Raw genomic sequence first — 15,484 nt, 5'->3', positions numbered from 1 at the left:
GGCTGTACAAAGTAATGAGATTTGCCAGGTGGTGTATGACGTGCATTCCCTAAATTCAGTAAATTTTCGTGTAATTGAATGGGATTATTTTGAAATTTTAAAACGCTTGAAATATCACAAACAAATAGGTTGATAAATAATATAAATACAAGCTAAAACCGTTGGGGTTCGATAATGAACCCCACAAACCTAACCGAGTATATGGAAAATGCCATACGGCCGGGCGGTTTCACGAGTTGCCGGCTCGATCATGTCATCCGCCGCCTGAGATTTGCATTAGATGAAATGAGGTGATGTATCATGTTGCTAAGGATTCTGGGAAGGGTAAGATATCTTATCTGACTTGGCTCTTATAACCCTGACTCGGGGTAATAGCAGAATTGGCTCGTATAAAAAGAAATTATTCACCAATGTTTGTCAACACACAATAAATATTTCCCGCTTTATTTACAGCCTACACCCCGAAGCAAAAGAAAAGCAAGCAAGGTGATAACTTGTGTTTTTGTTGCTTGTGTATCGAATCATCGCGCGAACGCATAGCTAAAAGGCGAACGCACTGTTCATTTATTTCTTTGCGCATGTCACAAATTCACAAATATCACCTTATTTGGCATCTGTTACAGACGATTTGTTTTAATTTGGACAAAATTAACTTATCAATTTCTTAACATGCTGGTACAATTTTATATTAATTTTAAGTATTAAAATACTTTTTAATGAGGTTTTTAAAAATAGAGGTGTTTAAATTAGTTTCATCTTTTGTTTCTTCTATATCCGCCTTAACGGGAAAAGATATAAATTTTGTTGATTGACATTGGCACTTGCATAGCCGGGAATTCCAGAAAAAAATGCTACAATTGAAACAAGCGTTCTTACCTAAAACCTGCCTCTTGATAGTGGTAAAAAAGAGTCTTTGAATTTTTTAAAAACAATTCTGATATTTCGTTATCAAAGGTGGATTTTGTATGCATTATATAAAAACTCATTTCATTGTACACTCTCTTTGCAAATTCTATGACCAATATTTTGAAAATTACGAAAAGGCCTGCATGCATTCTATTTGACTTTAATTGTATGTGTTTTGCGTAGGACACTAAGAGGATATAGTTAATAATGCTATTCCAGTTAAAATTCATACACGCCCTTAAGACATGACGTTAATCTTCCAAAAAGGGGTTATAGATTTCAAATGTAGTCACCCGTTCAGGTAACCCTATTAAAATTTCACACTCACTGTGTGGAAGATTAAGGCCTTATCTTTCATAGGTGGTGTAGAATCTTCCAATATGTTCCTCTGCGTAAGTATTTACTCCTCTGCTTCATGGCATAGGTCCTCCTCCACGTACGGTTCACCAATATGGAGAATTTGAAATACTAGCATTAAAAGGGACGACACATTACCGATAAGGTACAGCACAAGGAACACCCTGTCTAGTACCCGTGCAGTTACCACCCACGCCTTTGAATTTTTCTTTTCTTCCGCTGTTTTTGGCGGGCCTCCACCGGGGTTTGTTTGTCCGAAAGCGTTAAGAATTTCATTCACTTTTTTAAGTTCTAAAGTGATTGACTCAAGTCTGTCCCCACTGTTATTTGGGGCATAGTCCAACAGATGTTTCTCGTTAGCATCTACATCCGTGGTTTCAAATGCTAAACTATGTGGTCTTACTTCATTTGGGACTCTCTCAAATTCCATTTCACGGGTTGATGATCGGAAGAATCCACCTGTCCTAGTTTTGCCTTTAAGTCGCTTGCGAGATGAGCCCGTCTTCACTAAATCCCCTGTTTTCACGCGAACCAATGGTGCTAGGATATGAATGACAAGAGTTCGAAGCCAGATGGGTACGGGATCGACTCCGTTGCTTTTTGTAAATACTGTTACCACTATGACGTTGAGTATGAGTGACATGGACACCAGAAGCATTGAGGAGGCAAAATATTGTCCTGATAGATAAAAAACGAATAAAAAGAAGAAAGGAAATGTCAAATAGAAATAAAGAAAGGTAAACTATGCTATATTGACTCTGGTTGAAATTCATATACCCCCTGTGGAAGATAATTATGACCTTAATCTCCTACATTTGTATTGTATTGTATCTTTATAGGTAATGATGGTAAGTACATAAAAGTATACACCTTCAGAAAGGAAATGATACACGGAATCCAATTAGCACTGCAGATTTCTGACAAAATGAACAGTTTTTGAGAAAAGCACCGAATTTGATTTTCCATGCCAATTTTTGTCGTCCAACATACCAACATACAATTTACCTTAAATTTTAAAAACGATGAAACCCCTAAAGTACATAAAACTAGCTAATGTTTCCTATCCTGTACTATTTGTATACCTTCAAACATTGAAATTGTGGTCAAAATTCGAAAGTCAGTAATCTAGTGGTAGTTGGATAAAAACTCAACTTGTTTCACATGGAGATAGTTATTGATATCAGTGGTATTAAGGGAATGGAGATCAACGTTTGCACAGTATTTTGTGTAAAATTTTTAGGTGTTTTAAGTTTTGGGGAAAAAATGTATATTTCAATACAAAAGGTCAAAATTTTCAATGGATAATTGAGGACTGTTAAATATCAAAAATAAAAAAATATAAATTTTTAATAATTTGACATAAAATTTATATTATATCGCGATTATTTTTAAAAATCAGGACATTCTTCGTATTCAGAATGCAATTCAATATGTCTGATGTGCTCTCATGTCCCACAAAAATACTATGCTAACGTTGCTATCCGTTCCCTTAAAGTCTTTTGAAGCAATATCTTAACATCAGCTGAGGACAACCTCAATCTGATTTTCATACGCTTGTGATATATTTCAATGAACTAACATATTCTGCACAAATCAAGCACTTATGTGCTGTATTTCCACCCTATACACACATATATGTGCACGTAATACATTGTGTCAATACGGTCGTATTGGCACAGTAAATGCCGTGCTGGGATGGATATTCTGTATTACAGCATACGTATGGGCACGGTGTACCCCGTTATCAAAATACCACGTACTTTAGTACAGTAATAGCACCCTCTGTTGGTCATAATGCACTTTAGTACGTATTTTCAACGTAGTGAAGAAATATTTCAGGTAATATGCGACCCGTAGAATGTGTTACGTGTACATATGTGGTTAAATACCACCTATTAGTGCTGGGCAGTGCGTGAAAATAAGAGAGAGACTTTTTTCTTGCATGGCATTCTTAAAAGGTGCTTAAAAATCACTGAAAAATGTTTTCTACCATTATTTTACAGTTTTGATGAAAAGTTCACCCAAATTCATCCGCTGCATATCGATTTTGCCCCCCAACCAGTTGGCCAAAATCTGTTCACAAAAAAGGAGGGCGCACTGTAAAATTGTGGTGTTTCCACTTCAGTGCTTTAAAACAAAAAAAGTCTCAGGTCATCATATGTTGAAATTTTGGTCATTTGGGGATTCATCCTTCTACTCTTAATTGAGAATAATGTCATTTCACTGTGAGAGTTCCTTATATGAGAAAATCGTGCTTGAAATCACCTATTTTTCCATTGAAACCTATGTTATAGAGAATTAGTGGTATTTAACCATGTGTGTATTGGGTCGTATTTGTGACAAAATCTGAGATTTTTAATATAATCACGGAGTAAGAGATTTATTTCATCGATTAGTCGAACTTGCGTATAACTGCAATGTCTCGCTGCTCGCGTGAATCATTGATGTATAGATGGACGTTCAGTCGCATATCTCATGCGTCATATTTATACGGTCATGTGGATATGCGTCATAACGCATTAAGGCGATCGACCATATCATTTGAAAACGATTGTCTTATAAACTATGCACAGTTTTCACCTCGATACACCTGAGCACACAATTTCGTCCAAGAGCTTCCAGGCAAGCAGTGAATTGTCTCTACACAGTCTTTGATTACACTACACGGTTGAGTGCATAGCATCGTAAGAGCTGTGTGAGCTTCTAGCTGGAAAATCGGCATCTGTGATTGGTTTTTGTCGAAACCTCAAGTGTTCCCTTCATCCAATCAGATTTTATTTAAAATCAAACAAAAGCTAACACTTCCCCCTAAAAACACTTTTCCCCATTAGGTCAACAGATAACGCAATTCAATGTTATAGCAAGGCGAATGTGGTAAATCTGTTGAAAACTATCTATCCAAGCACATGTTTTGACCAAAATGTAGGTTTTAAAAGTCAAAACCTCAAGTGTTCCTTACAATTTTTTTTCAAATTTTTATGTCATTAAGGGGGTACTACACCCCTGGCCAATTTTGTGCCTATTTTTGCAATTTTCTCAAAAATTATAGCGCATTGGTGACAAGTAAAATGTGTATATTATAGGGGCAAGGACTACAACTACTGCACTGAAAATTAAGTTATTGATTTATTGATCAAATACTGGTTTCCCCTCATTTTTGACTGTAACCCCACAACTGTTGTCTGTGCTGAAATAAAATTCCCAGTGCAGTAGTTGTAGTCCTTGCCCTATAATATCCATATCTTACTTGTCACCAATGCACTATGATTTTTGAGAAAAATGCAAAATAGGCACAAAATTGGACAGGGGTGTAGTACCCCCTTAAATCAAAGAGCACACTTATATTGTCCATATGCTAGCCTCATTTTAATGAGCAATGGCCAATTCTCTCTAAATTGCAAATATTGTGCAAAAAGTTACTATTTTCGCCTGTTTTGTCATACGGTTGTAAATTCAATGAACTATGACTTTGCTAAAGAGCGTTTATAAATTGATATGTTACGATCGACGGATTTACGATTGACGGATACGCATTTGCGCTGGAATGAAATAGTTATTTTCTTTGTTTTACCTCATAATGTCTAACATATTGCATTCATAATCTTGTCGTTTTTAAAAGCAGCCCCTTGAACGTGACAATCCTGTTCGATTATATTCCGTAGTGACCAAAACTAGTTGAATATCAATAAAGAGGAACTGATTAAACATAGATATCGGAAGTATATAAGTCACGTCAATTATGGAGTTGTTTACAACAGCTCGTTTACTCTGGGCGACGGGCTGACATTTAAGATTTATTTCGCAGGTTTGGGCGCTAACAATCTTAACAAATGTTTGGGAAAGAAAGAAGAATATACATTAGACGGAACGATTCATGTTGAATTGATATCGGAAACTGGCGATTAACCCAATACATCAACTATTTAAAATCTGTATCTGGGTACTATTTGTTGTCAAATAGCGTATTACCTAATATGATATCGCACGCCATATCCTTTAAATCGAATATGAATGTTCAACAGTTTCTGAGTTTTTGATGTCGTTGTTGTGTTTGTGTCTTGAGTTAGAAAAACCATGAATGCTGGTAATATCCCAGCATGCAACACGATATGTTGCATTTTGTACTTTTGCATCTATCTTCTTGGGTCTGTTTCATTCAAATGATCACATGAAAAAGCCAGCAAATCTGCCTCAAAATTATTCCAGATAAGTTCAGTAATTTTAGACTATTGAAGTATTTTTGGACTATTGAATATATCAATTAAAGTTGTCAAAATAGCGAAGAAACATTGTAAAGAAGTAAATTTACTGATGATTCTGCTTTATTACGATACATGGCAATCGGCAGAGTTGAGTTGGTAAATTGAAATTGTATTTGCAATGAATTATGGGCCACTTCTGGGATCTTCTCTTGGAGATACTTAGCCTTAGGGTAATGATAAATCCATTGGTAATTCATTTTGACCAGAAGATAAAGTTAATTTACCTATTCACATATGATATGGAAGACCTAATAAGTAAAGGATCATTGTTTCATATTTAAATCAAAATTTTTTTAAATGCTGCAGAGAACTACAAAAATGTACGATAAAACCAGGCGTAAAAATGCTCGTTCATCAGATCATAAAAATGAAGGATCTAGTGTCGCAGCAAATAATGAAAAATGGGGGATTTTATCCGTAGGAAAGAAAATGGAGTAAAAAAGTTTATTCGTCAGGAAATAAAAAGTTTATTATTAGACAAACCTAATACGAGACACTTTTGGGCAGGATCGCAAATGGAGAAATAGCCAAAAATCTGCCCGGGGGAGATTTTTTCACAATTTGGGTTTGTTGCGAATTTGTGATGTTATTAATGTTTAGAATATTGTCTGATAGTTTCAGACCGGAATATAACTGGCGTCTTGTATTTTTTGAGACAATTTCCAATTTTATCATACCATAACTTACGAACTCAATATCTTCGCTTAGGAATGTCTGATTTCATTGGGGAAAACGGCATTTTGGAGCAATATATCTCTATATTTAAGATATTTAAAAACCTCAAAATTGATAACCTGCCCAAAAGTGTCTCCTTTTGACATGACACGTCAAATATACAGGGTGTCCCAGAAAAAATTACCGGGCGAATGAATTTGGACTAAGTCGAGAATCCAAAACTCTAAACATCAGCGTGTAGCTCATCTTATTCTGCATCTTATACGCTAATTTTACTGGAATCGGTTGACTGATTGCGGAGAAATGAGCGATTACATAACGCATGCCTCAATCCACTTCATTCCAAGTTTGAAAGAAAGATCATTCAACACCATGCGCACTAGTGGTTAACACTGTCATTTGGGCTTCATATGTTGTTCGATGAAATCCTTTTCGTTCTTTTTAAACAATCTGTTTCTTTCAAAACATCTGATTAGGTTTTGTTCAAATATAAAAACCTGCACGATATTGAAAATGAAAGCTTGCATGTAACATGATGCTCGGTACTTGTAAATATCTTTTTTTCGTTAATGTTGATATAAATGTTGCATAAAGAATTATTGTAAAAAGAATTCCAGCTGGCTTAAAAAATTCTCACACACATTGATGTTTTTGAAATTGTAATGCAAAACATTAATGTTGTATAGTATCAAAAATCACACGTAAAACTGTAAGCATTTGATTATTGTCATTCTTGGCTCAAATGTTCGTTGAAAAGTTAAAATATAACATATTTGCACAACATAAAGAATTGAAGATGGAAAGCTTCCAATTGCAGAAATCGAAGTTTTCTCGGACAAATTGTTATTTATCTTCAGTGAAGCATGGATAACATAACACCGTCGGATTATAAAATAGATAATGTGGACTAAATTTAATGAGATACACAAACTTTAGGAAGCGGTGAGCGAGTATGAAAAAGCGCCTGTTGATCAAACTTGGAATGAACTGCATTGATGCACGCATTATGTAATCGTTAATTTCTTCGCAACCAGTCTACCGAATCAAATAAAATTTTCGTATGTGATGCACAATAAAATAGGCTATGCGCCACATTTTGAAGTTTTGATTCTGATGTCCATTTCTCGACTTACACTCAATTTTATTCACTCGGTAATTTTTTCTGGGACACCCTGTACTCTATTTGTCTTAAGGTGCATGTATGAAGAGAGAGAAAATCGTGATACTAAAATGTAGTAGGCTATGCTTCTGAATTTGGGTACCCCAATTGGTTGGAGTTGTGACATTTTACTCGAGAAAATTTAATGTTCTGTTTTGTTTGCTTAAGAAGATGAATAGTGATGTTTTCACCTATGAAAATAGTATATGTCACGAAAGAGGGCCCCATCTTATGGCACATGGTCAGTAGTATGTAAACAGCACCTAAACTACTCAACAAAAGTTTGGAAGGGGTTTTCAAGCATCTATATCTAGAATTATTTGTAGCATGTTCATATTGTGTTGCATATCAATGGATAGCTTATTTATTCTCCTTTACAATGACACCATATTTAAAATAATCACCCTTTTCATGGTTTGTGAATGTAGTGGGGTCTCTCAAACAGAATGTGCCAAATTCGTCGTCTGTATTCCATAGTGGCGTATAGTGGGGCGCCGCGAATAAACAACTTTTCGAGAAAATTGGGTTTGAAGAAATGCCAATTTAAAATCGAAATCAGACATTCATTATATTTTGTAAATGGTGTGAAATTTCTGTAGTAAACTAAATAGATTTTATTGTTATATATTTTTCAAAAGAAATAAATACATACTATTGCTGGCAAACTGAAAATAAAACTATACGTCACTATGGAAAACAAACAAAACGCAATACCCTAACCTAACGTTAACCGTACGCCACCTCGGTCGCCGTGTAATCCCTATGGCGTTACTTTCCGTCGTTCGTATTCCATAGTGGCGTATAGGTCCGATACGTGTACGCCACTATGACATACGATGTTTTTCATTTTTGCCGATATTTCATAATTATAAAATGTGATAAAAAGTGGCGTATGGTCGATACGCCACTATGGAATACAAAAATGTCACTTTGTAACTATACGCCACATTTAGTTAATTAATTACTAATTAATTAGCTAATTATGACTGATGAGACTTAGAAAAATGAAAGAGAACATCATTAAAAACATATGTGCCAATTTTCAAAAAATGACCAAAAATCACTATACGCCACTATGGAATACAGCCGACGAATTGTCCATTATTCTGTGCTCAAACAACCCCAATAGCGGGTAGAAAACCCATACGCAGCCACAACAGTCTGAGTGACACCTCCTCTTGCTGATCATCAGCCTGGTCTCACGTTGCTGTGAGATGGCATTCCACCTGGATTCGTCGCAGGACATTCAATGTGGTTGCATTGGCTACTCTGGCACGCACAGCACGACCGAGCTGGCCCGACTAGTGTTCAATCGGATTGAGGTCTGGACCTATGGCAGGCCATTCCATTCGCTCTACTCCCATATTCTGTAGGTAGTCGTTGATTATCCGGGATCTGTGGGACGAGCGTTGTCATCTTTGGAGTATTGCATTAGGTCCCAGATATGGGAGTGCAGCTTTCTGCACAGAATAATGGTCAATTTGGCACGATCAGTTTTAGACCTCACTACATTCACAAGACAAAAAGGTAATTGTTTCTAATATGGTGTCATTGTAATGGGGAATATTGTAAATGTCACCAATATAGATGTTTGAAAAAACTTTCCAAATTTTTGTTGAGGAATTTATATGCATGCTATGATTCACCAGAGTAGAGAATGTAGCGGGAGGGGTCTCCCTGTTTGATGGTATGCAGGTATGTGGCACCATGTTTGGATGCATTTTCAGCCATTTTGTTATACCAATGTCCCTAACATGCCAGCACATTGTGTTTAACTTACATGAATATTCTCCCTCAAACTTGGGTGCTTTCTGTGAAAAATAAGTATTGTTAGGTCGTAAAATTTACCTTTGTACAGTAAAGGTATAGCGATAGTCAACAAATCCCGGGGAATGGAATCTATTCAAACGTCAACCTGGACAAAGTATGTGAACAACATTTTATATAGAATTCAAGTAGGTCGTAAGTGCATAATAATAATAAAACACATACGACCTGCTTCCATTCAAGCGTCAAAAAGTTGCTTACCTATTACTGGCACCGTATTGGTAGGTGGTATGGATTTCGCCACGATCATCAAAAAGACAGTCATTGAAAGGAGAAATGTTACACCAAGATTAACCTTGCCTTGTGACTGTGGTGGGAGGAGAAAGGCTAATGATGCCAATAAAGTATTCAATAATGAAGGCATCATAAGGTTGAAAACATAATAATGAGGACGTCGGCTGAAGTTTATATAAAATGTTACATCTGTATACGGGATATCAGGATCATCAGGGTAATATTCAACATTGTTACACGATGATAGTCCCATCATATCCCATTCACCGTTAGTTGTGAACACTGTCGATCCTCCCCCTGTAAAAATAAAGGAATGGTTGTTCATATTAGTTTTAATATCAGGTATGTCCTTGAAGAAATTCATCAGGTTTGTGTGATTAACATAATGTTCTTCTTGCCAAAACCAATTCAAATTTTACTGACCTGACAGTTTTGGCCATCTTGGTCGAAGGCCATCATCGAGTGATGGTACTTGATCCTTCCTTCTGGTTGATTGGTCTGGGCGCTAGTGCGCCCTCTGTTGGTGACCAATCAACCAAAAGGAAGGATCAAGTAACATCACTCCGATGATAGCCTTCGACCAAGATGGCCGAAACTGTCAGGTCAGTAAAATTTGAATTGGTTTTGGCAAGAAGAACATTATGTTAATCAGGTATGTCCTTGAATATACGATATCGTCTAATTTATTCGGGTTTATGATTGTTGATGACGTGGACAGCGGTAGTGAAGATTCATTTGTTGATGCTGGGTTTCGCGTGTGAAATAAGATCTTTGATGAGGTCATGTATCACTTGACGCAAATCGTGTGGTAGAGCTTTCGTCAAATGTCAAAAGTCCTGATGAAGCCAGAGACACATCTGACGAAAGCTCTACCAGGGACCGACTGCATCAGTACTGTGATAACCGATGGCATACTCCCAGAAATACTATAATTTGTATATTTATTCAAAATGAAGTCAAAATTATTAGATTTGAAATGAAATAAACAAAAACATGTTCCAAAGTTTTTAGTTTTACATGGAAAATGTCCGTTATAGGAACTACAAAAATAGGTTTATATGGATGTTATTATTGCATTCGATGCAGATATGAAAAATTGCTAAATATCATGTGAAATACCGGTAACATGCAAATAGTTTAAGTATATGAAATCGTGCATCATGCAAAAATTCATTTCATACAATATAATCAACATTAATTTGCGGTGACATAGCATTTGTATTGGTTATTTTTGTTCATTCCTAGAAAAGTTAAAAAGGATGGATATTCTACGTAATTAAATGTGAATTTGTCATAGTCTTATCAAAACTAAATTTTCAATTTATGTTTGTCGTGGTTGTGAAAGGTTGTGTTTGCTCAAGTTATATTCCAAAAGCAATTATACAAGAGTATAAATTTTATTTTGTCATGTTATCAGAATAATTAATTGCGGTAATTTTCAAATACTTGATTATGTTTACTACAAGAAAGCTTTGGCCAATAATTGAAATTAAGCTAAATTATCGAATCAGGTACACGGGATTTATTTTCTGTCTGTTTAGGTATATGAAACCATAAAACACAACCATTTTGATTACAAGTTGTTATCCTGCCCCACGTAATTCCAGAAGCGTTCATTGACAAATGCAAAAATTGACCTTCGGTAAATCCCAGTTGCGACTTGCGAGTAGACCTGAGATGTCGTCATTTGACGTCACGCCGATGCGCACAACGTTACTGCGCGCTTCATTGATTCGCAGTAGCAATGTTCACTAAATCGGCGTTACGGCAAATAACGACATCTCAGGTCTACTCGCAAAGGCTTATGGGATTCACCGAAAAACACCATGTTCCCCCCAATCAGACCCGATGCCCCAATCATGCTCGGTGCCACCCATATGATGGCCCACGCTACGCCACTGGTAGAAACAACATAATGACACAGTAATTACTCTTGCATCAATCTCCATATCATGCAAAATAACAGAGGCAACAAAATGCGTTTCGATGACATATTGAAATGCATACGTACACAGGCTATTTACGTAATAACATAACACATGCGCACAAAATGCTTGTCGGGACTGATGATGTACACATTGAATCACACTAATTGGAGACTCTTTCCTAACATAACAAACTTAACAATAAGGAGGCTAATGGAGTAAATGAATTGAGGCAAATAAGACAGTTTGCCTACCAAGCACTTGATGACTAGATGACCTATCTAGTGACATGCTTATTCCATAAACTTAAGGGGGTACTACACCCCTCGTTAAATTTGTGTCTATTTTTGCATTTTTCTCAAAAACTAATAACACAGTTAACAAAAGTTATGTATATTATAGGGGCAAGGATTCAAATTACTACACTGGAATTTCAGTGACCCAAGACAAGCAGTTCGTTATTTATGATAAGAAATGAGGTACCGCTAGGATGTACCTCATTTCCTATCATATATACTGAACCGCTTGTCTTGAGTCACTGAAATTTCAGTGTAGTAGTAATTGCTTTCCTTGCCCCAATAATATACATAACTTTTGTTACCAGTGTGTTATTATTTTTGAGAAAAATGCAAAAATAGTCACAAATTTACCACAGGGGTGTAGTACCCCTTAAGGAAATTAAAACTACCGTTCCATGCCCATATCCAAAAGCTGAAGGTAAATCACTGTTCTCATAAGTATCATGCCTAAACTAAAATCTTTGGGAATAAAAAAATGATATTGTTTTTAAATAGTAGTATTTAGTTCCAGTCATGGACGCCTCTACAGTATATTCATTGACTGAACGTATCACAATTTCCCCCTCGGTTTTCTAAAAATAAAGTGGTTGATTCAACAATATTTTAAGGAGCACATAAAAAACTGAACTGGCTTGGTTTGAACGGCCAATGGTTATTATTTTATATTTGGTGACGTCATTAGGATACGACGAATAGCATCAACTGTAATTGTCCATGTCGATTGCGCTGCACTCAAGAACATTCACCGTGTACTCGTTATTTTAATCCGATGCCCGTAGAAAAGGAGGTCCGTATGAAATAGCATAATTTGATGCCCCAGATGTAATTTGTACAAATAGTAATGATAAATGTAATAAACCAACCACAAATACATAAGTTGGAAAACCACATCATACCGCCTGAGCATGGAGTTACTAAATAAAAGGAGAAATACAATTTGATCTTAATCCGATTCCACCTGTGTAGGTACCAGTGATCATGAAAAGTATGTTAAAAGATTACCCATGACGCACGACACTGACCCCTTCATGACCTGTACAGAAACAATTTGTGTATAGAAGGACATAAACATCTCAAAAAAATAACTAACCCCCTTAAATATTGACCATTATTCAAAAATTGACAACTGTATTACAAATCTGTAAAATGCGTTGGAAGCAAAATTTATTTCTGCACATTGTGACACATCTTTTGTAGCATTTTTTAAAAACCTTTTTTAACCCAAGATTTGAAAGTAAATTGTATTGATTTTGTTTTCAGTATAATGGAAGGAAATCTGTGTAATGATATCTGAGTGTTTTTGTATTGTATGTAAGTGCAACTTTCAAATCTGGACCTCACTACATTCAATTGACCGGTGTTTTATTGTTTTCCGGGCTATCGTATCAAATGAGGTGTCAAAATGCGCAGAAATAAAGTCTGCTTCCAATGCATTTTACAAATTTGTAATACAATAATTTTTAAAGGTGGTTAGTTACTTTTTCTTGAGATGTTAATTTAGCGTTCAAGTAGAGAAAACTAGATCGGAATTAGACAATTTTTTTTGGCGATTGTTATGGTTTCCTTTAATTTGTGATTAGAAAAGTTGTTATTTATATTTTTAATAGGTGAGGATGAAAGATGAATATTTTCGCAACAGGTACAATAGTTCTGGCCCTCTCAGTGAAAACTTGTTACATGGTACTTGGCTAAGAATTGCCGATACGAGATATTGGGTATACACGAGGAGTCAATGGGTTACATGTCAATTTTAGTGCCATTGCCAGGTTCAATTTTAATTGCCTCGGACTCGCTTTGGTGCCCATCTAGCACCCATCTAGATATTCATTGCTAATAGCTATAACGCAGGTAGTATAAATACCACATCTTTGTTAACCCTCTTATTTTAGTAATTCCATGCCATGAGCTTCTTACGATATTTATCACAGTAGAATACCTTTTGTATGTCAATACAGTAACTCTGGATCCAAATATGCTAGAGCGCCATCTATTTTGGGGTTAAGTTGCATAGCACAATTTCGTTGACAGCAGTAAAAGGAAAGTCAGTACCGTTAATGCGTTAAAGTGGCTATTTCGCGTGCGCATTTATGTGCCGTCTTTAAACGCGCACGTGTACGCCAACGCTTTGAGCAAACGCTTGCCACTTGAAGCTGCACCCAACAATGCCCAATGAAATTACGCACTAACGTCACTGACTTGCCAAATTGAAAATAGAATGTCAAAAAATGTCGAAAACAACATAATTACTTTATACCTGGCATCAACATCTCTCTCAAATGATGACCTGATTTGAACGCATACATAGTTCATAAAGTTCTTATCACCTCCAAAGCATGTCATCTATCCCGCTTGACATTATCTTCGGGAAGTAATGAAGAGGAACGGTATATTTTTCACTGAATCAGACCACAAAGTGGTCATAAGGTAAGTGTATAATAGGAAAAGTAGTAGGTCCTTTGTGATTACTGACTTCAATGGTTTTAATGAAATGAGGATTTGAAGTTTCTGTAGAATATTAAATATATTTAAAAAAGAATTTTGCTCGGTACTTTCAGATAACTAAATCCAACAAAAATTCATCCACATTTACAGGAAGTCGGAAATCTTCAAAAAAATTATTCACGTTGTTAAAATTGATCAATTATTGCATTGCATATTTTTGGTAAAAAATTTTAAATTGTAAAAGGCAGTATAAAATTAGTGTTCCGGTAACTAACTTTATTAAACTGAGTCTTTTACATGTTTTAACATGCAAATTTGTGAAGGTACACCGTTTATTCGGCAGCTGGCATTATGGTTTGTAGTCTGATTCACACAACAGCCGTGTGTTGGTAATTATTTATGATGAACGGGCTGTTACAGTTGAAATCCCTACACCCCTACGGAATAAATAAATGGAGTCACCCATTTGAAAATTCGCTCCCCATTTGGGAATATTAAGATCATATCTTCCATCGAGGGTGTATGGATTTCAAATAGAATAGTCCAATTGAGGATTGATTGTCAGTGATCCACCAGTTTCAGGAGGCGGGTTAGCCTTGAGGTGTTATATAAATGATACATTCTTAATTCTTTGCTTGCCGCTATATCAGATCCTTTTGACCTTTATAGTCAGATCTTCTAAGAATCATGTATAGTATAAACGATCATTTAAACAAGCGAAACGAATGCAAAGTAACATAATTATACTATTTAAATACACATTCCATGCAAACTGAAAATATAAAAATTTATATAGGCCTATAGTATAGAATTATATATTGTTTACTTCAAAGAGAATATTTCAATTTAATCAGTCCATGCTTTAAGAGTTCTTTTTAGAATGTAAGGAGTTACTTTAAAAGAACATTAATGATGTGGATACAATTTACAAAGAGTGATTGAGTCATTGAACGGGTAACAGTACTACATCTCCTGATTGTCGATATTCATCGGGGTTTAAAATCTCCAAATTATTTCCATTACCAACGAGCTGGCATTTTTGATACCTTTTAATGGAAGCACACATATAAAGGTGCAAAAGTATGTATAAAGGTATATAAATATATAACGTTGAAAGCATGCAATTTAAGGTTATTCTTTACTAATACGATATTTAAAGATAAAATAACCGAAATAAATTCATTCCAGGCAGAAAATTATTTAATTTTTAATTAAAAAAGTATCAACATGTGAAATAATCAAGCAGCAACAATTTCACATACAGTATATATTGCCACTGACTGGAAACCACTTGGTGTATATATATTGATAAATATATAGATATATGAGGATTAACCAATTAATATATTGCTGATATAGCAAAAAGGGCGAAGTGGAAAGACATCCATCATGCCAGGA

At 35.6% G+C, this 15,484-nt stretch overlaps 1 protein-coding gene across 2 annotated transcripts in view; it reads right to left on the bottom strand.

Annotated features, from left to right (window-relative positions):
• Positions 1-271: 271 nt before the first annotated feature.
• The window catches only part of LOC140162433 (neuronal acetylcholine receptor subunit alpha-10-like), a 310,611-nt gene continuing 295,398 nt past the window's right edge, over positions 272-15,484 (bottom strand). For both annotated transcript variants that reach the window (XM_072185665.1, XM_072185662.1), the window contains exons 6-7: positions 9,388-9,717; positions 272-1,941 (exon numbers count right to left, since the gene is read on the bottom strand). In XM_072185665.1, coding sequence (XP_072041766.1) covers positions 1,307-1,941; positions 9,388-9,717 — 965 coding nt within the window. In that variant the 3' untranslated portion in view covers positions 272-1,306. The remainder of the gene's footprint in view (positions 1,942-9,387; positions 9,718-15,484) is intronic.

Source organism: Amphiura filiformis, chromosome 10 (assembly GCF_039555335.1).
Source record: "Amphiura filiformis chromosome 10, Afil_fr2py, whole genome shotgun sequence".
Lineage (NCBI taxonomy): Eukaryota > Metazoa > Echinodermata > Ophiuroidea > Amphilepidida > Amphiuridae > Amphiura > Amphiura filiformis.
Note: the sequence above shows the minus strand (reverse complement) of the source record. Positions and strands in the feature narration are given on the sequence as shown.